This window comes from Stigmatopora argus, chromosome 5 (assembly GCF_051989625.1).
Source record: "Stigmatopora argus isolate UIUO_Sarg chromosome 5, RoL_Sarg_1.0, whole genome shotgun sequence".
NCBI classification, from domain to species: domain Eukaryota; kingdom Metazoa; phylum Chordata; class Actinopteri; order Syngnathiformes; family Syngnathidae; genus Stigmatopora; species Stigmatopora argus.
This window is the reverse complement of record NC_135391.1, coordinates 886790-914565: the sequence shown is the minus strand read 5'-3', so window position 1 is coordinate 914565 and position 27776 is coordinate 886790. Positions and strand designations below refer to the sequence as shown.

At 43.6% G+C, this 27776-nt stretch overlaps 2 protein-coding genes across 7 annotated transcripts in view; one reads left to right on the top strand and one right to left on the bottom strand.

The window, feature by feature from the left end:
- The window catches only part of kcnt1b (potassium sodium-activated channel subfamily T member 1b), a 39334-nt gene extending 36503 nt beyond the window's left edge, over window positions 1-2831 (top strand). For all 5 annotated transcript variants that reach the window (XM_077601326.1, XM_077601325.1, XM_077601324.1 and 2 more), the window contains one exon: window positions 41-2831. In XM_077601326.1, coding sequence (XP_077457452.1) covers window positions 41-161 — 121 coding nt within the window. In that variant the 3' untranslated portion in view covers window positions 162-2831. The remainder of the gene's footprint in view (window positions 1-40) is intronic.
- camsap1b (calmodulin regulated spectrin-associated protein 1b) lies at window positions 2454-24926 on the bottom strand. 2 transcript variants are annotated; one of them, XM_077601320.1, is made up of 19 exons: window positions 23682-24926; window positions 22404-22567; window positions 17261-17523; window positions 16535-16696; window positions 16281-16361; window positions 16072-16104; window positions 14210-14351; window positions 12850-12989; window positions 12672-12768; window positions 12446-12569; window positions 12253-12335; window positions 12105-12189; window positions 9098-11300; window positions 8181-8317; window positions 7889-8109; window positions 7019-7121; window positions 5899-6011; window positions 5691-5809; window positions 2454-4376 (listed from the first exon to the last, which is right to left on the bottom strand). In XM_077601320.1, exons 2-19 carry the CDS (start codon window positions 22564-22566, stop codon window positions 4080-4082), a joined length of 4566 nt encoding a protein of 1521 aa, XP_077457446.1. In that variant the 5' UTR covers window position 22567; window positions 23682-24926; the 3' UTR covers window positions 2454-4079. The 2 variants fall into 2 exon arrangements, with proteins under 2 accessions (XP_077457446.1, XP_077457447.1); XM_077601321.1 differs by lacking the exon at window positions 16072-16104.
- Between the last annotated feature and the right edge of the window lie 2850 nt (window positions 24927-27776).

Here is a 27776-nt window from a genome sequence, read left to right as displayed (position 1 = left end):
TTGCCGGCCAGCCAATGGAGAAAGAACGCTTGTCTTTCAGGTACGTGATTCGCTCCGACCCTCTGGCGCACGTCCCCGAGGAGTCCCAGCCGGGTCAGAACCGCGGCGCCCGGAACCAGACGCGCTCGCTGCCGGAAACCAGAAACGAGACGCACCTGTGAAGAGCGCCTCGTCGTCGTCGTCGTCGTCGTCCTTGGTCGCCGTCACGCAACAAGTAAAACCTCAGAGGAAGTGTTGTGGAAGCAAACGCGTGGAGTCGCCGCAACTTTTGATATTTCACAGAATCCCCCGAACCGTGGTTTTCCGTCGCTGCCATTATTCCGGGAGCGTCGTTTATTTTATCGTGTTGCACGAGCGTCATGCGACATACGTATAAGTTGCATACGCATGTTGCCCGCTAATGCTGGCCGCGATTCCGAGCCAATCAGGACTCGGGATGAAAATGGGGCCAAATTCTGGGTGGCTGCTTACTGTCTGATATTAACAAGCGATTGGAACAATATGCTAAATTTGACAATATGTGTGTGTGTGTATAACATGCAAAACCCACATGCTGGTTTTGAACCCACGACCTCCGGACTGCCCAACACACTAACCGTCTGCCCATCGGACCACTGTGAAATAACTGCAGTCAAAATGCTAAATTTGACAATATATATGAGTGTGTGTGTGTGTATAACATGCAAAATCTACATGCTGGGTTTGAACCCACGACCTCCGGACTGCAAGGCCAACACACTAACCGCCTGCCCATCGGACCGCTGTGAAGTAGTTGCAGTCAATATGCTAAATTTGACAATATATATGAGTGTGTGTGTGTGTGTATAACATGCAAAATCCACATGCTGAGTTTGAACCCACAACCTCCAGACTGCAAGCCCAACACACTAACCACCTGACTATCAGACTGCTGTAAAATACTTGCAGTCAATATGCTAAATTTGACAATATATGTGTGCGTGTGTGTATAACATGTAAAACCCACATGGTGGGTTTGAACCCATGACCTCCGGACTGCAAGCCCAACACACTAACCGTCTGTCCATCGGACCACTGTGAAATGATTGCAGTCAAAATGCTAAATTTGGCAATATATATGAGTGTGTGTGTGTATAACATGCAAAATCCACATGCTGGGTTTGAACCCATGACCTCCAGACTGCAAGCCCAACACACTAACCACCTGAACATCGCACCACTGTGAAATACTTGCAGTTAATATGCTAAATTTGACAATATATATGAGTGAGTGTGTGTGTATAACATGCAAAATCCACATGCTGGGTTTGAACCCACGACCTCCAGACTGCAAGCCAAACACGCTAACCACCTGTCCATCGGACCACAGTGAAGAGCTAGCATGTGCCGCGATATTTTCCTTTAGCAGTCGACAAATTTATCCCGCTTGGAACTGAATGCAGGTTAGGGTTAGGGGTTAAATGTGATGTGCGTCAAATGTGATTGGACAGTAAGCAGCCAATCAGCCAATCAGCATCCTGATGGGTTAAAAGAGAATAGAGGCGCATCTGTCACAAAAGGTGAATCCCAAGGGAAGTCCGTATCGCGAGCGTACGCTTCCAAACACATTATACGAAACGTACGGTGTATTTCAAAATGACCTTTCAGGAATTGTGGCGGCCATCGAAAGGCGTGCGAGTCGAGTCGCCCATCGGAGAGCGACTCTCGAGTGCCTTGTGTTTGCGGGCCCCCCACTGGACTCCCGCCTGGTGGGAATTGCAACGTGGACTTTGCTCGTTAGCGAACTGGCCGTCCCATCGAGGAATCGCCGTGAATGTTTACGGAACTCTGGGCGCCCACGAGAACGAACGCACACCTTTCGACAGAGAGACTTTTCCCGAGTGGCCCGAGTATTTTTGGACGCGAAACTTTAAGTAACACATCGGAAAAAAAAGACCAGTATTATTCGTTGATGATTCAAGTGTCCTCAAATGATCTGCTCTTTGTGCCATTATTTATTTGTAAATATTTTTTGTAAACTTTGCATCTGTTTCCACCCGTCGCCATGATGATAGAATTATACGGTCCGATTAGACGTCTGATGGGTCGGGCCGGGGGTGCTCATCGCGTCCATCGACAGGGCGCTCATCCTCGAGTGTGCATAACATAAACGACTTGTCACAGTTGCTCGTTAAGGCTTACCTTTGATTTTGAAAACCTTCATTTCGCGACCTCGTCACCTCACAACAAGCAAAAAAGTATGAGCACCCCTGAATCAGGCCCTAAACCGATGGGTCGTCTATCGCCGTCCGTGACAGCCAGTGAATTAACTCGAATTCCAAACGTTTGTCCCGTCTGTCACGCAGTGTCGTGAAGCCCTTTTACTTTTTGTTTTTCTTCAATTCAAAGCCAGGACGTGAAAGACCACGACTATTTTTGCACCCAAGGATGGAATATTCTCCAAACGGCCCTTTAATCTCATTGCCGTTGTCGACGTTCACTTTACATTTCCACCAAATGTGAACAAAAACATGCATGGGGGGGGGCATTATTTTTGTATTTTAAAACCCCCGGGGCGCCCCGGAGTGGAAAACCACCACGTTTATCTCTTCACAGTCTAAGGGCATGTTAATAGTACCGTATTTGAAACAAAACGCATGTTTTTTGTTTGTTTTTTTTCTTCTTCTTGGAGATGTACCAGCTTGCCAAGAAGAAATACGAAGCGTAAACGTTAGTCAAGCCTCATCTGTCGTCGATGAAACTAAACGTGCATGTGGCGTCGCGCTCGCACGATCACATCGTCTGTTTTTTACTCTTTTTCTTAAGATGGCAAGGTCATGAACAAATAAAAGCTGCATGCAGCCGTGACAGAGTTTTTGGGTTTTTTTTTTTTGCAGAAGTTGATGCCAAACGTGGTCATGTTTCAGTCCAGTCCGCCATATTTCAACATCTTATGGTCAAATTCAACCATTTAAAGCAGGGGTGGGGAACCTTTTTGACAGAGAGAGCCATAAACAATTCCTATTTTCTAATGTTATTTTTTGAGAGAAATTCTCAGAATTGAAAAGTCAAAATACATGAAAATGTGTGATTTATTTTTTGGTCATTTCACCACTTTTGAAGTACAAAAAGTCTCCAAATTCTCTTGACAACATTGTTATGCTAATAAATCAGTATCAATGATATCATGCATGCAGAAGAGTCATAAAACACTAAATTATGATTAAAGTGGTGGTAGAGGTAGTGTCAACGCCACAGTGACGCTCTATTAGTTTACCTATTTACCTATTTTAACTCACAGGTTAGTGAAGAGCCATATGCACCCATGGAAAGAGCCACATATGGCTCCCGAGCCATAGGTTCCCTACCCCTGATGTAACCAGATAGCCCACCTAATTTTTGGAGGAATTCAAACTTAAAGAGCGATACATTGAGGAGAATTGAGAGTATACTATCAAGTCGCAGTCGTGATTGGACGTCTACTGCTAATTTATGACAGTAGATGAATGAAACATATGATTTATGCTCCAATGAAGGTCCCTTTCTTGTTTAAAGTCGGAAAACGCTGCCAAAAGCAAATGGACAAAGCAAGCGATGAGGGAGAATCAAAAATAAAAAGGTGACTTTAATTCAACGTCAATGTGCGAGCATATGAAAATAAATAGATGGCATGAAGCTTGAAGGTTAAAAAAGAACAAAGCGGGATGCAAATAAAACACCAGTGTAGTAAGACAAATGGCCATCTTTACAATCCTTGGCCTTAGCGCGCCCTCTAGTGTTTGGTACAAAAGTAAAGTGCTGGTGGCCGGGTGAAAAAAAAAAGAAGAAAAAAAGCACTTTTTGAGAGAAAAATCAGCGTCCAACCTTGGAGGAATGTTCTTTAATGGCGGCGCTCGACGGCGCTTTTACATTGCGTGCACCTCCGCGGGACGATTATTCTACACGCGGCTCAAATTGGACCGCACGCCACGCCTCGTCCGCACCAAAAGACGGCCCACCTCCCTTATTTACACCCCTCCCCGATAAGAAGGGACGGCCGGATAAATAAGTCCGAAAAATGATCGCCGTCGGCTAACCGTTAGTGAACCGCGCCGGGAAGGCAAAAAGGGGCGCGGCTACTTCTACTTGGCGCTTCTTTTGGACGGCGCTCCCTTCTTGACCTGCCACAGGTGGTTGTGGATGGTCAGCGCGTCCACGCTGGCCGACACCGTCTTGGCGGGGATGACGGTGAACTGCTTGCGGTCCGAGTTGTACTTGTACAGCTTGTCGATCATCTTCTTGCCGATGCTCTTGGGACCCGTGCCGCTCACTTTGTGGATTTCCTCCGTGTCCGGGAAGTTGGAGTACAGCGCCCGGAATTGGCAGCCGCCGTCGCGGAACAGGATCATCAGGTGATTGGATTCGCATTTTTCCAGCTCCTGCGAACAGAGGGAAGTTCCTCGTTGAATTGGGTAATTTTTTTTTTTTTAAAAAGGTTGGCTCTCAAATTGTGTTACCATATTTTCCCGCATTTTAGTTACCTTAAAATGGCCTTAAAATGGTTGAATTTGACAATTTCTCACGTATAAGCCGCCCCCCTGATTCATAATCTTCACCTCCATATTCATGGTTTTAATAGGGAGTACAAAGGTGTTACTTTGAAGGGAAAATCTTAAGATTAAAAATCATCGCATGCTGTATTTCTGAGATAATGTATAAATCCATTGCTGGATTCCGAAAGGGTGTTGCCTGCACGTAGACAAATTCAAAAAGGAAGTCATCCTTCCTCCCATCAGCTGTCAGGCTCTTTAACAAAAAAATGGCCGTGTGTTAAGACCTACCGTATGCATGCATGTACATACGCATGTATGTGTATGTGTGCTTATATATATATATATATATATATATATATATATATATATATATATATATATATATATATATATATATATATATATATATATGTGTGTGTGCTTATATATGTATGTGTATGTATATATATATATATATATGTATGTATATATATGTATGTATATATATGTGTGTGTATATATGTATATATATATGTATATGTGTGTATGTATATATATATATATATTTCAGCTACACGCTTATTTATATATTTATTCATGTATTTATTTATTAACTTACTTATTACCTATCTATTTATGTCAGAAATGTCTTTTTCTGTGTCTGTATTCTCACCCTCTTGCTACTGTGACAACGAAATTTCCCGAATACGGGATGAATAAAGTTATCCAATCCAATCCAATGTGACCAGTACAACCATGAAGTGGTCTGGTTTGTCATCCCTAGGTAAGATGGCGCCCCCTGAGCGAGCAATGGCAGGCACAAGTGAGTTTTTTCACATTTTGTGCAAGATACGGTTCATTTTTTCCCTTAAATTTCATTCATAGACGTCAAAATAAATTTTGTTTAGCATTTTATCTGTTTATCTTTTTTCTATTTTGAAATAAATGACCGTATGGGCCGCATTGCCTTGCATTATGGCGTTTCGTGCATGTCAAGTCTAATTTGTGCGCATATAACCCGTACCCTGGATTCAGTCATCGTTTTTTGAGCGACAAATACGCTGTATATGCGAGAAAATACGGTAACTCGTTGGCTGGCAATGACTGCAATAGACGGACACCCAATCATAATGGATGCCAAAGTGGATTGGACGGTCAATTTGAATTTCTTTCCAACATCAATGAATAAAAGCGTGTCACGTGACAGATGTTCGGGTCTACCTCGAGGATTTGATTCTTCTGCGGCTCGTTGACTTTTCCGGCCAAACAGCAATGCGAAATGGCGTTGTGGATGATGGGCTTGTTGGACTTGGCGCTGGGCTCCTTGAAGAGTTTGGGGCCTGCAGAGAGATGGATGAGCGCTATTACCCGTGGAGTCGGGAAGAGTTCCAAAAATTGATCAAACTACAAAACAATAAGAGTGACCTACCAGTGTACTCAGCCAGGGATGCGATGGAGGAGGCGGTGGAGCCGTTGTCCCAGTCTCGTTCCGCCGCCCGACTGTGGTTCCGACTTCCGGGGAAGGACTCCACCGAGTCGCAGCTGAACCGCGGGGCGGGATAAATGAGTCCATTCCATTACGGTGGTACCTCGTCATATAATATTCTCGTCTTACGACGGAAATTTCCATCGAATAATTCGCCCGTGATGCGGTCAAAATTTCGTGATGAGACCAAGCCAGGTGGCCATGGCACTGTCTTTTTTGCATCTCTTTCGTGTATAAAATATATCTACGAGCACTGGGCGGACTTTGGATTTCCACACCCGTTTTGTTTCCCCCCACTTTGGTCCACATTTACATACCAGATAAACAACAATGGATCGGCAGAGTTTTGCAAAGAAAAGATCTGGAATATATGTACACTCAGTAATCAGACACGGGGAAGCGGCAAGTTCCAAACAACTCTTGATGCGTTCGTTTTGAAGACTCCGGCGGAACGTCCGGGTGGGGTCAACCCGTAGAACGAAGGTCAAAAAGATTAAAACTAAATTAGAATTCAGTTTTGTGTGAAGTTACATTAAACGTTGAGTGTCTGTATATATTAATCCAAGTTAATTTAAATTTGTTTGTTCGTTTACGAGTGCCGTGGATAAAGTCCCCCCCCCCAACACCTCCCCCGCCTCCGTGTGTGTCGTCGCCTTCCCCTCCGCGAAATGCGTCTAATTTTACTTCTATTAAACACATTTTATTACTATTAAACCACTCGTTATTTATTACTTTGTCAATATATGGCGAATTAGAAGAAATAAAACATTTTTTCCAATCCAATCTCCTGTTTTTGGTGTTTTTTCGGAGGGTTGGAACAAATTAATTTGTTTTTCATTCATTTCAATGGGAAACGTCCACTCGAGTTACGAGAATCTCGTCATACGATCTCAGTCTCGGAACGGATTACGATCGTATGTCGAGGTACCACTGTATTTAGACATTGGCCCACATTAACGGCGACATGCATTCAATCCGCGTTGACCGACGGCGGCCATTCCGGATCGGACGTCTGTCGCCACTGTGGGAATTTCTCCGTCGAAAATCGGACTGGATTTCTTACCGTTGGGATCCGGCGCCACCGGAGTTGACGCTGTCCGCCTCGTTGGTGGCGGCGGAGGCCAGCGACAGACTGGATCCCGATTGGGCCGTGCTCAGGTTGTCGGCTAAAGAGGACCAAAAACATTTGTCTTTGCTTCTATAGGATGCCCGTCACGTTATTGTTTTTATTAACCAATTTAACCACCAATGTGGTGACAATATATCCCTATAATACACAGATGAAAATTGTTTCTTCTTAAAACGCATAAGCTATATTAAAAATAAATCACAATGAAGTGTCATTTTGAAAGCTCTTAATGCAGAATACAAAATATTTGAAAAACCCAATGCCATTTTCATTTTCTGCTAATTAAAGCCCATCAAAAGTGTTAATTTCATTTGCAAAATGCGCATCATTAATAAGTATTCCTTTTTGCCAATCAGATTTTTCATAACGGGTGTCATTAGAAAGTTAGCTTAGCATCGCATCTGAAATATATGAGATCTCCATTTATTGGTTGAAACTAATGCTTTTATTTTGAAATCCACCAAGCAACTGTATACTTTACAATTGCTAGTACAACTATGCAATAGCTTTGACCATTAGCCTCAAAGTAGCAATGCTAACGCTGTCGTAAAGTTCAGTATTAATGTGTTTTCCAATTTTCGATGCCTGAACTTGTTTTCTATGGTGCGTTAATGACCAATAAATAAATAGCAGCAGGCGCAACGATCCATCGTAGCCGCCCGGGGTTATTTACGGACCTGGTTTTCATTTACTGTGAGTTGAAGTGACTCATTTCATATTGCGACGGCTTTATTCGAGAGTGATTGATTGTTTTTCAAAGTGCAATTAAAGTAAGTTTTAGGGGGAATAAAATGTTGGACTTACGTGTGGAAGAAGAGCCCTTGGAAAGCGTGTCGGCGCTGGGAGACTCCTCCCTGAGGATGGCCTTGGCTCGGTGTTTCTGTTTGGGTTTGGGGGTCTTGGGTTTGGCCAGACCTTGCTCTTCAAAGATCTCCTGCTGCTTCCTCCGCAAGTACTCCTGCTTTATCAGCTCCCGCCGCGTCTTCTCGTCCTCCTTGCGCAAGCGATCCTCCTCGGCCTTCCGTCTGGTTTTGGGAGGGAAAAAAGCGGTACGTCAGTGGCTGTCTGGCGGGTCTAGAAATTTGGGGAATTTCACCTGGTCTCGTCGCGCTTCAGCTCGGATTCGGCTTCCAGCTGCTGCTTGCGGAGACGAGTTTCCTCCGCCTTCTTCTGCTGCTTCAACAGGAACGCCGCTCTCTTCTTGGCAAGCTCGTCCTCGGCTTTCTGCTCGTCCTGCGACGACACGTTACAAATCCGTGAAAAAAACATGGCCACCTCTCATGGTTACACCTGCTCATTTGGATAAATATGATCTATTGTCTTGCATGCATGACTCCTATTGTGTTGGCAGTAGAAACCAACTGGCTAATTATCGAGTTAAAATGAGAACATCTTACGGTACTGTGATATGAAAAAAGGAATGCCACCAATCTGGCGCCATCTGGTGGCCAGAATGTACATGACAGGAACAGGTCTCTTTATGGCCCTGATGATCATAAACGTTTCTTATCGTTTTGGCGATAGGGCTAACAGGGGTGGGCAAACTATTCCACAAAGGGCAGTCCGAAGTGGGTGCGGGGGTGCTTTGGTCCCAACCTCTAAAGAAGAACATTTCCACAAATCTGGAATGTTACAAGTCCAATCAGTGGATTGCAATCAGGTGCTCGTTTCAGCCCAACCCCCGTTGGTTCAACTGTCTGCTGAAGAAAAACTACACCGTCAGCCGGCTCACCCAAACCCTGACAAATAAATAAATAATACTGTCAGACCTCTATACTTACGAATGCCTCTAGGTACGAAATTTTTAGGTTACGAAATTTTTAACCAATTTAAAGGGTTTAGTTGTGTGAGGACAGTGAAACCAATTAGAGAATTTACATATAAAGTACTGCTCTACTTACAAACATCTACATCCTAAAGGACAGGGCTAGCCAAAATATTTGTAAAATCGACTCAATATACATACGGCACACAGTATCGTTCAAACGCCATGTTGTGCGGGTCACTCAATACCTTAAAGAAAAAGCCCATGACCGACTTCTGCTCTCCGTCTCCTTGGTCCTCGTCATCCGGGTCCTTCAGCTCCGACATGTCCACCTCAATCAGGGGAGCTCTGCTGCGTTGCGCTTCCTCCGCCGGCGCCGTTTCTTCCCCCGAGCCGTCCGTGGCGTCGAGCCGCGGGTCTTTCGGGGTGCCGGAGAGGCCGTCGTCCACGGGCGCTTCCGGGGCGCACACGGCGTTGAGGTCCACTCTGGTCGGCAGTCGCGCGTTGTCGTCGTGAAGCCTGAAAGAGGCGTTCCGGGTCTGGCCGGAGCTGGCTTTGTTGACGCTCTCTCCCGTGGGGGGGTTTCGGGTTAGACCGTGCGGGTCCGGGTGCTCGTTTCTGGGGGACCTGCCCCCGGCCGTTGGCTTGGTCTCCGGTCCGCTCTTGGGGGGATGCCGGCTTTGCTCCTTGCCGGCCTTGAGCTCGGACGCTTTTGACCTGGAGCTTCGTCCGGAGCTCGGTTTGACGGCCTTCCTGGCGGCCGCGGCGCCGGCGAGGGAGAGCTGCTCCGGACAACGGGGCTCGTGGTTTTTGTTGTCGGTGGTGGCGGCGACGGGCTGAGGCGCGGCGCCGGGAGGGGACAGTACATTCTGCTTCATCATCATATCCTGCTGAAGGGACAGCTGCATCATCTGCTGCTGGATGCTGCTAATGGCTTCATGCAGCAGCTCGATGGATCGGTTGCACTCGTTGAGGTCCAACTCTTCCTCGGGGTGAACACTGCCATTTTTTCCCTTGGTCTCTACTTCTAAGGCACCTGGGTGGGCGGGCCCCCGCGTCTCTTTGTCCGCCACTTTCGGGGTATCGACGCGCGTGGCCGCCGCCGACGTCGTCAGGTTCTCGCCGTCGATCTCTTCTTTGGAGGGTTGGGCTTTGGCCGGAGCGGGCGTCGACGCGGCGCCCTTCTTGACGATATGCAGGAAAGCGGCCTTGCCCAGCTTCTGCCTCTGGCGGGCCGACATCGCTTCCATCTTCTTCTTCTGGTGCTCGATGGCGCGGCGCTTTTCCTCCAGCTGCATGCGCAAGTGCACCATTTCCGACGCCAGGACGTGCGTGCTGCCGCCGTCGCGGCCGCAGCCTCCCAGGGGGGACGAGGGACTCTGGTCTCTCTTGAACCTCCAAGAGGAGGGTAGGGGCCCGCTGCTCTCGGAGCCGTCCGGCGTGGTCCTCTGCGAGCTGGAGGCGCTGGATCGCAAGTCGTGGTTGCTGCCGAAGCGCCGCTGCTGGGCCTTGCGCTCGGCGAAAGAGGTCATGCGCACGCTGCCGCTGGCCACGCTGCTGGCCTGCGAGTACACGCTGAGACACGGACTGGAGCGCCCGCTGCAGCCATTGACGTCCTTGTCCTCGTGCTCTCTGACGTTCATGTCCTCCCGGAGTTTGGCCGACTCCTCTTCGTCGTCCTCGAAGCATTTCCGGGACCAGGCGACGTCTTTAGCGGTGATGGCCTCGTCTAAATCGTCGTCCTCCTCGTCCGGGTCTTCCAGGTCGGGGTCCGGGCTCGGGAGAGGCTTGATCTCCTCGGAATCCGAATGCAGGTAAAAGCCTCCGCTCGGCTCTTTCGACGAGGCGTCCGCGCCGCTCGTGGAGAAAGTTAGCGGCGCCCGCGGAGGCTCGGCCGGCGAGTCGTCGTCCTCGCCGGTGGAGGCGAAGGTTTTGTTCGGAGCTTTCTTGTGGACGGCGGGAGAAGATCCACGCGGGAAGGACCTTCCGGAGGAGCGGAGCGCTTCCCCGCTCTCCTCCTCCTTATTCAGGCAAACGGACTTTTCTTTGGCGGGTTTCAGCACGGCAGGCAACAGCGGTTCAAGGTAGAAGCTATCGGTTTGGGATCTGGATTCCGCCGGGGCCGAGGCAGCCGCTCGGCTTCCGTCGAGCGGTTTGCCGATGGCGGCGGCGGCGACGGCGTCCGTCCTGGCCGCTCCGGCGGGAGATTCTTCTTCGTGATCCAGGTTGACTTTGGCCAAGAGACCGTGACCGTGACCGTTGACCTTGCGCAAGGGGGCCGAGGCGGGTTGGTGAAGGGAAGCCTGGTGTTTGGGCGTGACGTTGAGCACGTTGGACGCCAGGCTGTCTTTACTTATGGATCGGGCCAGGCTGACGCTGTCGCCGGAAGCCACGTCCGCGTCGCTCTCCGTCGCCGATTGGCACAGAAAGGGGGTCAGCGTGGACACGGGCCTGAGGAAACAAGGGCAGGTTTTTAGATTTTAAGCACCGGTAAGTAGACAGCGTGTTTTTGTAAGGCAGGGTTTCCCAAACAATGAGCAATGGTCAGGTGAGCCGCTGGAAACTGTGAGCACCGGCCAATAGAATTGACTCTCGCGCCCCATCTGGCGGACAAATATAGATTTTTACGTCTCCTAATTTAACGGCTGCCAAGGGGACTTTTTCACCAGGAGAGGGCAGTGTTTTGCCGGGATTCGTGTACTGTAGAACATGCATCCAAACTTTGTTTCAGTTTTTTTATACAACATTTTGCGCGTTATCGTTGAATGAATACGGCATCACTCGAACCAGAAGTTGTTCAGGATCCACAGACATCAGGTTTTGGTGAGAAAAATTTGATTTTGGAATAATTTTGGAGGTGTTTGTGATTCCTGATGATAAAACTTTAATGAGAAACACTATTGTTATTATATGCGACATAGTTTTAAATGAAAAGATTTTCAGATGCTGGCGTAAGGTAACAAAGTCACAAAAACACAGACATGACACACCCTGGTAGCGTACCGTCAACTCTTGTACGCTTTTCTGTCTTAATGATTTGGTGATTCTTAATGATCCCATTGACTTTGTACTTTGTGCTTTTTGCATTTTGCTTTTGCTTTGTTGTTCTGCGGCCTGTGACTGTACTGTCTAACTTATAACTATGCCTTTTCTTGCTACTGTCACAATGAAATTTCCCGAATACGGGATGAATAAAGTTATCCAATCCAATACAATATTAAAGAAAGCGGTTTGATAAAAATTCCTTTTATTTACCTCTGTCTTTTGTCTGGCCAAGCCACAACGGAACTTCGGCCCTGTCTGTCCATCTGTGTCAAGGAGTTGGAGCGGTTCCTTAGACCTGAAGTGAAAATACATTGAGTTCAAAGGATGATTTCTATAAGCGACATGCCATGCTTTTTACCTGCATCATCTCCTTGAGGCTTCTGTTGCCTTTGGCGCAAAGGCAGGAGGGGGTGGGAAGGACTGAAGGGTGGACATCCTCGACTGAAAAGGAAAGACCTTTCTGGGTAAGGCAAGTTTTTTTTTTTTTTTTTTCTCCAGGGACAACGCTAGATTGTAGTCTTTGGAAAATGTGCAAATATGGCACAGGCTACCTGCTACAGATTTCTGGGCTGCATTGGCTGTCCGACATTCCGCTACTGGTCAAGAAGCTGCGCTTAGTGGCGTTGGAAATGGGCACTGATGGACGAGAAGTCTTTGGCTGAGCAATTGCTCGAGCTACATCAACGGATATTGACATATTTTTAGATCTCCAACCGTTTCATATCAATATTTTCATGACAGCAAACACTTTAACATGGATTAATTGCGGAAACTCACCATCTTTCGACTCTTGCAGATCCCTGGGGACGACAAATTCTGGCTTGACGGTCTCAAACCACCAAAACAGTTCAGCGATGAAAACCAACATATTTTGCTGCGCGGAGAAGTAGCCATTTTTGGGTCAAATTTGTCCTTTTTGATAAGAATCGTATGTCAAAATGGTGAGGGATTCTACCTTGAGCACAAGAGGCGAGTAGAGGATGTCTTCTGTGGTCAGATAGAAACTTTTATTCAGGTACTCGTTAGAGAACTCTCGGAGAAGCTGAATGTTGTACAGGCTATCGGCCATGGAGGGAACTTCCTTCAAGCAAATATCTGGGCAGGCGAGAAGAGATTTAGAACATTATCGTCAACTCCATTTCACGGGGGCCGGACCATTTTAGATATAAAACGTCTTTTTTAAAGTTATGTTCAATATTAAAGTGGAAAACTGAAAATATTTTTAGATATTTATTTATTAGATGAAATGCTTTTTGAACTTGGATTAAAAAATGGCAATCATTGATTTAAAAAAGAGAAAATCAGGAAATATAATACACATCTATATTCTTGATTTTGAATTTGATCCTAAAACAGAAAGTCGGCACTCATGATTTACTTTCTCGGGGTCGCTCAAAATGATGTGGCGGGCCAGATTTGGCCCCCGGGCCGCCACTTTGACACCTGTGGCCTATTAGGAGAGTACATGGTCGATTGGTCGCCGGTCTTTTGGTCGCCCGGAAGGTTATTGATAATTACCATTAAATGGTTTCTCAAATTCCCTAAATACAAACTGCGAATGACTATTTAGTCATACTTAATGCCCTAGTCATTATTAGGCTAAAGAAAAGCTCCAAATTTCCCGGACTTTGATTGTTTTTTGTTGGAGAACTTGTTGTTAAGACCCTGACTGAACTGACGTCGCTTCTTAAAGGGACAACGCATGTACATACAAACTCTTATATATACTCACACGTCAGCTCAGTGAAACTGCTCATGGCAATTGTTGGCTTTTAATCATGCGTAGACAGTGTTGTTTTACCTTGTTTTGTCGCCGGTCTTTTGGTCGCCCGTTGTCGCGGTACGGGTGACCAAAAGACCGCGACCAAAAGACTGGCGCCCAAAAGACCGACGACCAAAAGACCGCCGACAGGTAAAACAACACGGGCTACGCATCAATAAAAGCCAACAATGGCCATGAGCAGTTTCACTGAGCTGACGTGTGAGTTTAGAAGACTTTGTATGTACATGCGCTGTCCCTTTAAGAAGCTACAGGAAGTCAGGGTCTTCTTAACAAGTTCTCCAACAAAAAACAATAAAAGTCCGGGAAATTTTGAGCTTTTCTTTAGCCTAATAATTAATAGGGCATCAAGTATGACTAAATAGTCATTTGCAGTTTGTATTTAGGGAATTTGAGCAACCATTTAAATGGTAATTATCAATAACCTTCCGGGCGACCAAAAGACCGGCGACCAAAAGACCGGGGACAAATCGACCGCACACGATTAGCAGTTTGACGTAGATTTTTTTTTTTTTTTTTTTAAAGCCAGACATACCCTCCATCTTCATGAGGTCTGGGCAGTAGTAGTGGACAACGGTTAGCAAGGCGGCTCCGTCGCAGACATCTCTCATCAAATCTTCCAGCAACGGGAAGAAGGGAAGATGACGACCTGACGCGTGCTCCCGACGGTATCGCACCTAAACAGATTAAGATTCAAAAAAATATTATTTCCCAAAAGATTAGACTGCAAATGGTCGCAAAAGCTTCGCATTTGATTGTCTTTTGTTTGGCTTTCAAATCAAAAGCAATCAAACCAGTTTATCTTCAATTAAATTCCACCCCTAGCTACCACACAGTCAACTCCGCTAACATACAAAATACAGCCACGTTAATTTAACGTTAAAAATGACTACTACAGCCCGGCGATAATTACCGTACAGTTTATCAATGACGCCCCTCCCAAGCGGAAATGGCTCAAATGCTATCTATCAAGCTCAAAAGTAAAAATGTGAGTAAAGAAGTGAGAGATGATTAAAAAGCAGTGCAGTGTACTACAAAGAAAAATAGATAGAAATGTGCCAGCAATGAGTTTAAACCCAAAAAAGCAGAAGAATACAAAGGGTTTGCTCAGGCTTAAGATGAGCTAAATCGTTGTTCCAAACCCTTTTTTTGAAGTGATGTTGCGTAAAAAAAAGAAGGTTTCATCAGCCTCGTAACCGCAGCAGAGAATGAACTCGGTGTGCGCACACATCAACACAAAACTACCGTATTTTCTCGCATATAAGCCGTCTCCGCGTATAAGTTGCACCCTTAAAAATGGACTTAAAATGGTTGAATTTGACCATTTCTCTCGTATAAGCCGCCCCGTGATTGACAATTTTCACCCTCATATTCATGGTTTTAATAGAGAGTACAAATGTGTTATTTTGGAGGGAAAATCTTAAGAAAAATCAACGCACGTGCTATTTTGGAGATTAATAGATTGCTGGATTCCGAAAGGGTGTTGCCTGCACGTAAATTCAAAATCAAAAAGGAAGTCATGTGAGCAGTACAACCAGGAAGTGGTCTGGTTTATCATCCCTAACTAAGATGGCGGCGCCCTGAGTGAGCCATGGCAGGCACCAGTAAGTGAGTTTTTTCATATCTTATGCAAAATACGGTTTAGTTTGTTTCCTTGAATTTCATTCATAGACGTCAAAATTTATTTTGTTTAGCGCAGGGGTGTCAGACTCGGGTTGGTTCGCGGGACGCGTTAACGTCAACTCAATTTCACGTGGGCCGGACCATTTTAGATATAATATTTAGTTGTTTTTTTTTTAAATATAAATGGATTAAAAGAACTGGATTAAAAGCCCTGAATATTCCGTTTTTTAAAGATCTAAAACAATGTTTATTTTAGCTTTTTTTAAATATCTTTTTAGGTTTTACAAAATGATTTTTAACTAAAAACAGAAAAAATGGATTCAAAAATGACAATTATTGATCTAAAAAGGGGGAAAATCAGGAAATTTAATATACATCTATACTCTTCATTTTAATTTGATCCTAAAACAGAAAGTCGGCACTCATCATTGACTTTCCCGGGCCGCACAAAATGATGCGGCGGGCCAGATTTGGCCCCCGGGCCGCCACTTTGACACATGTTGTTTAGCGTTTTATCTGTTTTTTTTTAATATTTTGAAATAAATGACCATATCGGCCACCTTGTCTTGCATTACTGCATTTTCTCTTTGCAGTTTCCTGCATGTCAAGTCTAATTTGTGCGCATATAAGCCATACCCTCCATTCAATAGTCATCGTTTTTTTTAGCGACAAATACGGCCTATATGCGAGAAAATACGGTATGCGTGCATGGGGGGGCGAAGAAAGGTGCGTGGAAAAGTGAGGGTTGGGGGGGGGGGCTGACTTCCAACTTACAGGGACAAGCTTCCAATACCATTTGGAGGGAGACTGTCCAGTGGGCAAGGATAAGAGAGGGAAAGCAAGTGTAGACGGGGGAACAGGAGCAGAAATATTAATCGTTGAAAAGTAGACAAAAGGACTCAAGCCGCATCCAGTTCAAACGGAGAAAGCAAGGCTCAGGAAAAACTCAAACGGGGCCCGTTTTTTTGGGAAACGTCCTTTACCTTTTGGTGACTGGGGGATTCCAGAAGGTGGTGTTTGACTTTGTACTCCTTTTCACTGATTTCCCTCATTTTAGTGTTTACCTGCAGACACACAAGTTTAATTAGTCGGGGTTTTATTTTCAGGCCGGTCAACAATTTTGCAAAAGATCCCATTTTTGTGTGTTTTATTGGGAAACAAAAATGTTTTGTTTTGACTTGCACGGGCGGTAATTCTCTTGAAGTGATTGGTTTTTTTTTTAAATTTGTGTTTTTACCTTGTTGATCCAGAAAACCATGGCGTCCTCCAAATCAAAGGGAAGCTCTTTGGAGGGATTAAAGGTGGAAAAGCGCTCCACGGAAGCCACCACTTTCTCAATGCTGATCATCTCCACCGTGTAAGCCATCATCAAGGCGTCGATCATGGGGATATGAGCGCTCTGGAACGGAGAACGGGTCACAATTTAGCGGTCTTGGACTTCGGTCCTGCCTTATCGAACGCACAGAGTGAAGCAAAGCGGGCGCTAGCATGTAGCGTATGACTTTCTGGTTTCTACGGGCTGGCTTTTTCAAGTAGGGGGGCTTTGATACGGCCTGCACAGGATTTTCTATGTCCTCACTGGGCTGTCTGGTTTACCGTGTCACGCCACAGGCAGGAAGAACAGCCCCGCAATCCCAAAAAGCAGGGAACTTCTCAACTGCAGCGAAGCTAGTCTCCATGGTAACAAACAGGAAGAAAGACCGTTGAAAACAACGGGGCTGGTGGTGGTTCGTGTTGGTTTGGCTTCATCTGAAATTCTGTATATTTAACAGTATTGTTCCAGTTCAGGCGTTTGTGTTTTTTTTTTTTAAATATCAGACAGTGGTGGTGAGTTTTTGGCTTTCTGTCTGATACTTTCAAAGCTTGCGTTTCAATTGGTTTTAGTGTTGTTTTGCAGGCCAATGACCAATTAGGTAATGTGGCTGGAAAGCTCTCAAATGGCATTTGTCAGCCCTTAACTCACCATTTTAATGGGCATGCCGGCCAGATCTTCTTCGGTAACGGCCGTGTCGTCGCTCTCCACGACGTAAATGCCTTTCCTGTCCAGGGACTGGATGACGGAGTGGTGCGACTGGAGGGAGGCGGCCTGCTCCGTCTTGAGGATCAGGGCGCAAACGCGACAGTAAAGCTCGCAAGAAAGCAGTAGGCGGATGACGGGGGGCTTGATGTGTTCCTGCTCGTACTGGTCTGTGTAGAACGGGTCCTTCAGGTCCTCCGGTATATGGTCTGAAACCAATAGAACGATGCAAGTTCATATTCAAAGCAGTTACAAGAGGGGGAAAAAAAGCAGATGTGACTTCAAAAGCGATTGTTTTTTTTTTGTCAATGTGTCAAGTGTAGAGGGCATGACATTTCCAATGTTCAGTTCAAGCAGGGGAACGTGAAAAGACTTGTTGTTCAGAACTCAGCTCAGCTTGTATCATGATCTTTAAAACCTCCAGACTACTGAGGCACTATGCCGTAACCTCAGTCTTAGTCTTGTGGACTTCCTGTGTGTGGCTCCAGTTTTTTTTACCTAGGTCTATAATGTCTTCTGTGTCTGTCTTGCTACTGCAACCAAAGAAATTTCCCGAATACGGGATGAAATACATTTCCAACCAACCAATCATCATCATTTATAAAACTTGACGAGTTCTTTGTCAAATTTCTGCCTCTGTTTCCATTATTGAGCGTCGTAGGCCATTGGACGAAGGGGTACATGGTCGCCGGTCTTTTGGTCGCCCGGAAGGTAAGTGATAATTACCATTTAAATCGTTGCTCAAATTCCCTAAATACAAACTGTGGATTACTATTTAGTCATACTTAATGCCCTAGTAATTATTAGGCTAAAGAAAAGCTCAAAATTTCCCGGACTTTTATTGTTTTTTGTTGGAGAACTTGTTAAGACCCTGACTGACGTCGCTTCTTAAAGAGACAGCGCATGTACATACAAACTATTATAGATTCACACGTCGGCTCAGTGAAACTGCTCATGGCCATTGTTGGCTTTTATTCATCGGTACATCGTGTTGTTTTACCTTGTTTTGTCGCCGGTCTTTTGGTCGCCCATTGTCGCGGTCGGGGCGACCAAAAGACCGGCTACAAATGGACCGCACACGGAACGAAGGAACACGAGTGGGATCAACTGTTCCCACTCTTCAGAAGTCACCCCTAATCCAAATGTTGCAGCCTTATAAGGCGCTGGAACAAAGCAGTGGACTTAGGTATGCCAAAACTAAGTGGATAAACTAAACAGGGAGACTCAAAAGAAGTCGGAGATACTCTAAAGGAAGAAAAAAAAAAGTGCTAACTGGGTGCAACATCTTGTTTTGCTAAATAATACCAGGGCGAGAAGGGATTTTCCTCCTACGAAATCTGCAAAGTGTGAGTGACTTTCGCGAGAGAGAAGCGTGATGTTCTGTACTGACAGGATAAAAAAAAAAATAGCCGTCAGCATTCTCGCATTTACAAACATAGGCTGACAGCTTCTTCCCGTGGGTTTCTAAAAGCTGGTGGGTGACGCAGAAGGATGAAAATAAAGGAAAATGATTGAATTATTAGGGGACGCCAAAAGACACCCTGACAAATTCTTGTAAGATTTTTTTTCCTTCTAAACCGCATTTGGTTTGAACGTTTGATAAATGCAGAGTGCTCAAGATGAGCTTGGCTAATGCACTCAGGGATCAATAGAGAACTGTTTCCTGGAAGTACCGGGTTTCCTTCTTCACAGTGTTTCGAATAGAAAGCCTCGGTCAAAGGTTTTGAGCTGGTCTCATTCAAATGAATGGGGAAAAGTCTCCAAGTTTATGAAAAAATACTTTTGCACTAACAACAGTAGAAGTGGGCTTTGTGATATGAGCTCACTTAATTCACTCACGTAGGAAAAGGGCCCCAAAACAAGTGGAAAATCAGTCAAAATTCCACTCATTTTCATAATAACATTGTAAAGAGCAGACATTACAATCGTAAACATTAAGTTGGGGTCGAGAAAGTCTGAAAACACCCAACAAGTGCACTTTTATGGTTGTATTACTGAGAACGAATGTCTGCAACCAAGTGCTAATGGGCTAATGTGGCTAACTGACTAGAAATGCTTTCTGCAGACAAGCTTGGCTATATTTTTAGTGATCGACCCATCCCTAAAAAATGGATGAAGTGGATGGTGCAACTTGACTTTTTATAGTCCTGTCTAAAAAAAGAAGCAGAAAACCTCGGCCAGGTTTTTTAGTAGCTTTTCTCCATTTTCCCAGTTTAATTAAATTAATGCACTTTTATTATTGTCTTGCTTAATGGCGTTCTTGACACATTGTCGAGCATGTCAAGTCTAATTTGTGCGCATTTAAGCCGTACCCTTGATTCAGTCATCATTTTTTGAGCGACAAATACGGCGTACAGACGCTCCCTTACTTACGAACATTCGAGTTACGAACAACGGTACATACGAACATGTCTGCAAGTTGCTTTTATGTCGAAAAATGTTCGTAAGTTCGATTTTGTATTGCAGGCCTTTTTCCGAGTAGTGCTTCTTTCCGCCGCTAATACTGACCGACGCCTGGCGCCGTGAGAGCTCAGCTCACCTAGCATCCACCTTCCTCTGCCCAGTTCGTTGCAATGCGGAAGTGCGTGAACGTATCTCCAGTGCGCAAAGAACCTTTTTCATTTGTATCATTCAATATCTCATGCATCCATTATTCAATATGGTTGGTGAAAAGCGAAAAGCTTCTATTGAGGGAGGTGCAAAAAAAGAGGCAAGCCATTTCATTTGAAATGAGTGGCAATAATAACGAAGCTTGATGCGCGTGAGAATGGTGAGCGTTGCACGGGCATACAACTTGAATCGTTCGACCGTCAGTACCATTTATAAACAGAAAGATCGAGCAGCAGGGCCCAAATATTGAACGTTGCACAAAGTTTGCAAATCAATTGAATGATGCCATACAGTGCTACCGCATCATTTATGATGAAAAAAAGAAAACTGCAATCGTCATTAGATAGCTTCTTTCGGCCAGTTTCTAGTAAATCTCTCTCTCTCTCTCTAATGTATGTATACAGTACTGTATGTATTCTCTCCATTCTATTAAATGTTTTTTTCAGTACAAACCAGTGCGTGTTACTTATACAAGCCTTAAACATACAAATCCACTTATATAAACCTTCAATATACTTATATAGGCCTTAAACATAAATTATAATACAAAATATAGCACTGAGAAACTTACGAACAAATTCAACTTATGAACAATCGCTCGGAACCTAACTCGTTCGTAAGTAGGGAGTGTCTGTATATGCCAGAAATTACGGTAATTGTGAAAACGCTTCCAAAGGAGTCTAGACAGCAAAGCACGTTCACGTTTGAGTTCATGCCACAGACAATGACGCCGCGTGGCAGCTGCGCCCTCGTCTCTCCGATCCCATTAGGAAGGCGCTGCGCTATAAGCTAGCCTGTGGCGGAGAACGAGACCAGCGACATGACACTTCACTCGCCGTATTAAAGCGCACGAGTCGGCGACCTGCGACGTGGCCTTAGCGATGGCAGGTGCGCGCCGTGCTTGACGCCGTTAGCTTGTCTGCCAACTTGGGCCAGCTGTGACTTCCCGACAGGCGCCATGAGTACGTAAGACACCCAAATAGCCGTGACACGTTGTTAGCGACCGGCGGCGTTACAAAAACCACTAACGAGGGAGCATTATTCGCGGAACGTGTTGTCAAAAAAATGCCTGTACATCCAGTAAAGTAACTACAGTATTTTCACGACTATAAGGCGCACATAAAAGTCTTAAATTTTCTCCAAAATAGACAGGGCGGCGAATAATCCAGTGCGCTTTATATATGGAACAATACTAAAATTGTTATCACGATAAAATAAAATGAATCAGTTGATAGGGTACACCGACTCTACTATTTTCCCGTAGACAAAGTACTGCGCAGTGACTGCTGGGATATGTAGTAGTTCTTTTGTCAATACACCCAATGGACTGTGGCCTGTATACATCGACATCAATACAGCTTGACAAAGCATGGAAAGCACTGTTGGAAAAGTTACACTAGCTACCAGCTAGCTACTATTTGCGAATGGATAGTGGCCTGTATACATCAACATCAACACAGCTTTACGAAGCATGGAAAGCACCGTTGGAAAAGTTACGCTAGCTACCAGCTAGCTACTATTGGCGAATGGATTGTGGCCGCCTGGACGAACGTATAAAACTCAGCGTTTTCGATGACTCATTTGGACAATTGTTCAATTCGGACACAGAAAATGAGGACTTTGATGGATTTGTGGGTGATGATGACGTGAGTACGTTGTAAAATGGCTAAATAAAGTACAACCCAACTCAGTTTTGCTTCCGTTGCATCTTTTAAAAACGTGTTTTTAGCGTGTGGGTGTAGCGTGCAAGGACTATATATCCCAGCAGTCACTGCGCACCGGAAACCGGAAAAAGAGTCTGGGGCTGCTTCCGGTAGCCAGCGCTATTGCGGTTAGATATTCATATATAATATATAACATATATGCGTCTAAAAAAACGGTGCGTCCTTTGTGTGTTTAAAATGCAGAAATAGCACTCGTTACTGACACTGCGGCTAAAAATACGATGCGCCATACAGTCGTGAAAATACGGTAATACCATTAAAGGAAAAAAAAAAACACCACGTGCACCACCTGGTGAAAAGTAAATGAGCTTTGTAGATTCAGTTCCCTAAGGGACCAAGAATCCCATTTGCACCTGAGACCAGCATCCCGGTGGACCGCTAAAGGAGGACTGAAGACTTTGGCGGTGGATCATAGCAGAAGGCCTATCTGCATATCTTTAGCAATAGCCTGTGCTAAAACCTTTTTAAAACGGTGTATAGATTCGATAACCTTTTGGGAAAAGGAGGGAAAAGTTTAACAAGTTATGTCACACTACTGTCAAACTAAACAGCAGTCCAACCATAGTTTCTTCAACTAAAGTGACGCTACTCCAGCAACAATTGCTAAAGTCATTTGAGTCTTTTGTTCTATTAAAATAGAATTGAAACCCTGTGAGGAAAGACATATGATTCACCGACAAAAATTGCAGCCAAGTAACAACACAATCCACATGCCGATAAGAGTATGATGCATGGATGTAAATATAATCACTCACCAATGCCATATGCTTTAGCGAATAGCCACCGCAGGTTGGCGGCTATTTTAGCTCTTGCGGAGTCATACATTTCCAAGGGTACGACATCCATGGCGCCTTCTGCAGACCCGATTTGCTCCACTTTTCTTCTCGTGCCGTCCCCCGAACACAAATCAACATCCATTCTTTTGGAAAGAAAGGACAAAGCGTTGCAGGTAGTTAAATTGTACTTCGACACAACAACTATTTTGTCGAAACGCCTGTCATCGAGTTTGTCTCGGCTTTCACAAATCAACTCAAAAGTAAAATTAGGACTTGAAATGGCTTTAGAAAGAAGCTACAGGCCTGAAAATATGTGACATGCGCCCTTATAAATTCCTTGAAAAAATCGGGAGCCTTACACAGCGTGAATTTTTGTGTTATTCCTATTAATTTGACGTTTTATCTATGCATTATTTTATTTATACACTAAATTACGTATTATAATATAGATATAATTACAATTGAGACTTGGTCTCCACTTATTGCCAAGTAAACAACAACAAAAATCAAATTTATGGTTTTGTAGACCACATTTGGAGACCAAATAATACTTTAGTCCATGTATTTGGACGACAAGTCCTTATGAGGTTACAGTTTTTTCTTAATGACCAAAAATAGCCGCTTGGTGTATAAAGGCTTAAAGTTGCAAGAAACTAAGACTATTAAACTTTGTACTTAAGTTTTAATATGACTCCTCCGCTTTCATATTATTTATTGTAGTGGTACTTGAATACCAGACGAATATTTTAGTAAGTACTGCGTATAAAATCTTAAAAACCACTGCAATAGAGCCCACAGTTTATTGATTTACTAGCCAGTGGCTATACTACTACTACTACTCATCTAAAAAATGTGATAACCTGGCAAGTTTTCTATTAAATCGCTGCCCAATGTAAGGTGACGTATATAACGACCATTTCAATAACCCAAAGTCGTCCTTAACCAAGTTCCATTACCTTAACTGTGGAATTTAACCCGACTATTGGTTACCATTTTCGGCCCGGTGTTAGCTTAACCAGTCATTGCTACCGAAGCAATACAATAATATTTACTGGCGTTTGATTATATTTGCATTGTAAACATTGAGTGCGAATCGTTTAATGACGACGTCCACTAATTAGCAGAAGGTAATTAGCCGAACAGGTTCGCAAATGCGTCAAAATGCGCTAACCCAGTATGAACATGCGCTAACCCAGTATAAACCAGAACGCTGTATCGTTAGCCTGTAACCACATAAAAATGTAAAGCTGACTTTACCTTAAAAAGGTGGAAATCCAACCTTTGGTCAAATGGGGGTAAATAATCAACCGAGAAGGCGTCTTTCTTTCCAGTGGGCCGCTGCGTTGGAAACACCCCGCCGCCTGCCGCACATCGTAGCCGCCAGCTAACGCTGCTAGCTAGCGGTGGAGGCGAGTTCGAACCGTCTCCCAGCAACAACACCCCATTCGCGGCCTTATTGACATCGACTCCGGGGTCCAAAAAAATTCCGACAGGGGGAAGGAAGGAATACAAGGCAGAAAAAGAATAGCAGCCGACTTAAAATGATTTCTAGGTGTTGTAAATGTTGAGGAATGGACGCCGAATGCTAGTCAATTTGCCATCACATAACTTGAAGATTGGGGCAAACCAACGGAGAAAAAAGAGGAGGGCGTTCGTTCTCGTTCGCGCCCTGCTACCGAAAAAAAATAAACGTGTTATCATCGGAACCAATGCGCATGCGCGGTTATTTCACTAAAGAGGGCGTTCGCTCTCGTTCGCGCTCTGCTACCGAAAAAAAGTAGTTATCATCGAAACTAATGCGCATGCGCGTTTATTTCACTAAAGAGGGCGGATTGAAATCCTCCCCTTTTCATTTGTTAAACAAAAAAAAATCTGTTTTTTAATTCATTCCTTCATTTTCTGAACCGCGTATCCTCACAAGGGTCGCAGAGGGTGCTGGAGCTTGTCCCACCCAGTTTTTTGTTGTTGTAAAGTATTAAACTCATTGGCTGCTATTGATAGTGATAGAAGTCCAATCTTATTTGACTTGGGAACCTGGCAGCAATTAAACGATCACTAACCCCCCCAGTCAAATTAAATTAGACGTCTAGCGTCGTCAATGGCAATTAGACATGACTCCATATCAGATTTTCCATAATTTTCAAAACTGATTTGATGTCTATAACTGTCAATGGCATGGATTGATTTAAAGCCTACAAGCAACAAAATAATCCATAACTACACCCATATTGTAATGCAAAATATACATGTATTTATATTCATACTAAAACAAAATTTGCAGAACAAAGCCAAAATGTCCATCAATAGAAAAAAATATGGAGGAAAAAAAAATCACAACCAAAATTGCTCAATTCATCACATTGGATGATTTTTATCAAGGTTTATTGATGTAAAACAAAATGGTAATCAAGATTGATTTCGAAATGCTAATTCAGTGAGTAACTAAAAAGTAGGAAGAACTGCAGCATCTTGTCCAGGCCCCAATCAATGATAAGTCATCACTTTCCTACCAAGCCACCAATTGGGCATTCCCAGGATGGGTCGCCCTTCTTGTGCACTCTGTAGACACACGCTTGTTTGTCAAAAACGGACTCGCAGTCATCAGGGATTCCTGTGGGAATGCCGAACCTACATCAGGGATAAAAAGAAGTCCCATTTTTATTCCTTTTTTACATCAAAAAGACTCCAAAAAACAACTTACGCGGAGCAGCATTGCGTGCAACTGCAATCCATGCAATCGCTATTCCTCCATTTTGATCCCAGCGGGTGGAACGTGTTATCCGTTTCATCCAAACATTGTGTTGCGCCTACCAGGTGATCAACATTTTTTTTTCAAATATATTTTGAATTTCAAATATAAAAAAAAAACTTTTTCTTTACCTGGTGGGATGATTTTAGGGAAGCAAAAACCATTTGCCAGCGACAGTACGGCACAAAGAAGAACAGCCAGACGCAGATATGTTCTCTAAAAGGCATCATAAAATGGTTTTTTTCACTGATGTATGTTATTATTAAAAAAATAAATTCATGAAACTTACCATTTTTGCAACGAGTGTCATCAGCTACGACCCCTCACAAAAAGCTCGAGTTCCAAAGGATCAAAGTGCAGGACAGAGGAGTTAAACACTGGGATTAAATAGGCCAATGGCAGGGGCGTTTTCCATGGGGTCACCACCACATTGGACGATATTATTTGTAGAAAAAAAAAAGATATTGCAATCATGACAACTGCAGATATTACAGACATTAAAAGTCTAAATATTTAATCATCTAAAAATCCAATGGACACAAAGCAACTTTGCAAAAAAAAATGCATCCTTTCATTGTTTCTACACATTAATCCTAAAAAAATATGTATTTCCAATCCAAACTAAAAATGAAAGCCTCCCAATATTTTAGTATAATCAGATACTATTCATATTGCTTGAAATAAAGAATTCATCTACATTTAAAATTGAAAATATATCCATATTTCGCTTTCATTGGTGTTGTGACACTCCGCCAATTTATTATTGTACAAAATAATAATAATACATACTCTTGTATCACTGTCTACATTACGATTATTTATTTCTATATTTATTTACTATTCAGTCTTTTATAGTACCCAGCACCCTATTTCAGGTATGTCACATATGTATAACAAATAAATAAAGTTACTTAAATATGCTATAATATTACGTCTATATGACTCGTATGCAAACATAACTAAAATATATAAATATTTTTTATTATTTCTTGTTTATAAAGAAAATGAATGGAGAAACTGTGATTTTTTTTACAAGGGCTCAACCAGTCCTCCACTTTATAATAATGGTGTCAAACCTGTGGCCCGTGGGCCAGAAGTGGGGTTGTTCTGCCTGATGGGGACTTTGTAGCTCAATCATACTCTACTTATATAATTAAATACTTAAATACTTTATTTTTTTGCCACACTGCCAAGCCAGTCCCCTTTAGGCTCCGCCTACTGTTCCACACAGGTGTGCTGCATCACAGGTGCCCCTGAATATGTTTGCGCCCTGAAAGGACAACCCCTGATATTTATATATATATATATATATATATATATATATATATATATATATATATATATATATATATAGTATTTAGAATCCTGCATTTAGGGAGGTTTGCACTAAAGCAAATAAATTGATATGTCCCTTTTTATTTAAAAAAAAAATCCAAAGTGATATGCAAAAAAACGAATCTGACCACCAGATTTGACGCAATAAACAGGCCTAATGTGCATCTTTATTGATTTATTTTTATGATGTCATTTCCCAATCATTTTACCCAACAGAAACAAAAACTGGACATTCAATAGATGGGTCATCTTTCTTGTGCACGTTGTATTTACACGCCTTTTGGTCAAAAACAGACACGCAGTCATCGGGAAATTGGGTGGGAGTGCCGAACCTGGAGCAAAGAAGCAAAAGGCAAGTAAATATCTCGTAAACAGCTCTTAAATATCTTTCAAAATCTTCAACTTACGCTGTGCAGCATCCGCTGCAAGTGCATTTCATGCACTCACTGTTTAACCAAGCGGATCCAACTGGGTGCCATTTATTGTCCACCTCGTCAAAGCACTCGGTCGCACCTTCACAGGAACAACGAATATTGATAAATGTTTATATATAATGCCATTGTGAAGGAAATATGGAATGCATTGTATTTTTTTTTACCTGGTTCAAGCAAAGTATGGAAGCAACTTGCATTTGAGAGCGGTAGCAGGATGGCTAGCAACAAAGCCAAAGAGACATCAATTCTCTAACGGTGATTGAAAAAAAATGGCATTTTAAACCATGGAAGGAGAGATTTAATTTTTTTTTAATGTAAACAAAGCTTAACATTTTTGCGACAACTGTCAATGAAGTGAGAGCAGTATTTGGATTCACAGCCAATGTCAGGAGTGTTTTCCTGTCAGGCCCCGCCTCTTCGGCGGCAAAATCATTTCCCTGAAATCAACAATCCAACGACCCAAATATGTCAATATTTGAGTTCTGGTTGCAAAATAAAAAGGTCAAGGTTTCACATCCAAGCTAAAAATGCATGGCTGACAATATGCAGTGCTACCTCTACTTACAAATCCATTCCACCAGGTACCTCTACTTACAAACTTAATCCATTCCACAGTGGATTTGTAACTTGAATTTTTCGTAAGTAGAGCAGCATTCACATCTATCGACTAAAAGAGATTTGTTTCTGCTATAATAAAGTTTTGAAATGTTTTGAAATTGATAGGTTCACCAATAGATACGCTTTAAGTCCAACTTGATAGAGACCTTTCCCTTTGTTTATCAGGGTTGCAAGCAGATATCCTAAAGTGACCCTTTTTAGTGTCAATAAGCTAAG

Excerpts from the sequence above, each read along its gene's own strand:
- camsap1b (XM_077601320.1), bottom strand. The coding sequence starts at position 22,566 with ATGGATGTTGATTTGTGTTCGGGGGACGGCACGAGAAGAAAAGTGGAG. Across the intron at positions 11,301-12,104 it reads TGGCCAGACAAAAGACAGAG|GCCCGTGTCCACGCTGACCC; the intron begins GTAAATAAAAGG and ends TTGTTTCCTCAG. Across the intron at positions 8,110-8,180 it reads CTGAAGCGCGACGAGACCAG|ACGGAAGGCCGAGGAGGATC; the intron begins GTGAAATTCCCC and ends TCCCAAAACCAG.